Source organism: Gregarina niphandrodes, assembly GCF_000223845.1.
Source record: "Gregarina niphandrodes unplaced genomic scaffold scaffold00173, whole genome shotgun sequence".
In the NCBI taxonomy this organism is placed as follows: Eukaryota; Apicomplexa; class Conoidasida; order Eugregarinorida; family Gregarinidae; genus Gregarina; species Gregarina niphandrodes.
In genome coordinates this window covers 2,007-2,794 of record NW_011645934.1, presented here as the reverse complement: position 1 = coordinate 2,794, position 788 = coordinate 2,007, and the positions used below count along the sequence as shown (strand labels likewise).

The window sequence follows — 788 nt, the reverse complement described above, 5'->3', positions numbered from 1 at the left end:
AAGCACGCATTAACTACTGCACAACAAAGAATCGTCACCAAATTACTACAACAGAAAGTCAAAGACGCAGACATACTTAAGATCTACTGCCAGAACTTTAAAATTAAACCTAGACTTACTTACCAACCGCAACCGAACAAACCGCTTAGATTATATATAGATACCAGCAACGTCGCCGTCGGTCTCAACTTGTCGCAAGGCAGCAATAACTTGATGAGCAAATCTATACCAAAACCTGCCACTCACAACTACAGCAATACCAATGAGGCTCAAGGAGGCTACGCCATACTTAAGAAACATCTCGCTCAGATTAAAGACTACTGCCGAACTTTGCGCAAACCACTACTCATTTTTACCGACAACGCACTACTCAATACGGCACTCAACAAACCGGAACCAGACGACAAAGGCGACGTCTACTATTTCGCTAACAAAATACTCAGACTACTTAAGACGGTTGACAATAAAGTCACATACTACCACATTCACGGAAAGTTCAACCCAGCTGATGCACCGAATAGGCAACCTACCGACAAGTTAAAAATAGACAAGAAGAGATATACCTCAGAAAATCGATTGTGGGCCAACGATAGATTCTATCGCACACAAGAATCAAGCCGCACACCAACGGCCAATTATATTTCTCGCCCACAATTGCTAACTCAAGAATTAATTAATACCCGCAAGAGACCTCCGGACCACGATTTATTATTTACCGGGAGACGCCGTCTCCAACATGAAACTGTAAACATTTAAAAATTTTATCCTTTTTCGAAAAGCTAACTTGA

General features: G+C 41.6%; 1 protein-coding gene across 1 annotated transcript; it reads left to right on the top strand.

Moving 5' to 3' along the window:
- Positions 1–213: 213 nt before the first annotated feature.
- GNI_219720 (hypothetical protein) lies at positions 214–756 on the top strand (the record flags this gene model as incomplete). The annotated part of the gene is made up of 1 exon (XM_011135590.1): positions 214–756. The coding sequence occupies one exon, from the start codon at positions 214–216 to the stop codon at positions 754–756; it is 543 nt and encodes a 180-aa protein (XP_011133892.1).
- Positions 757–788: the final 32 nt, after the last annotated feature.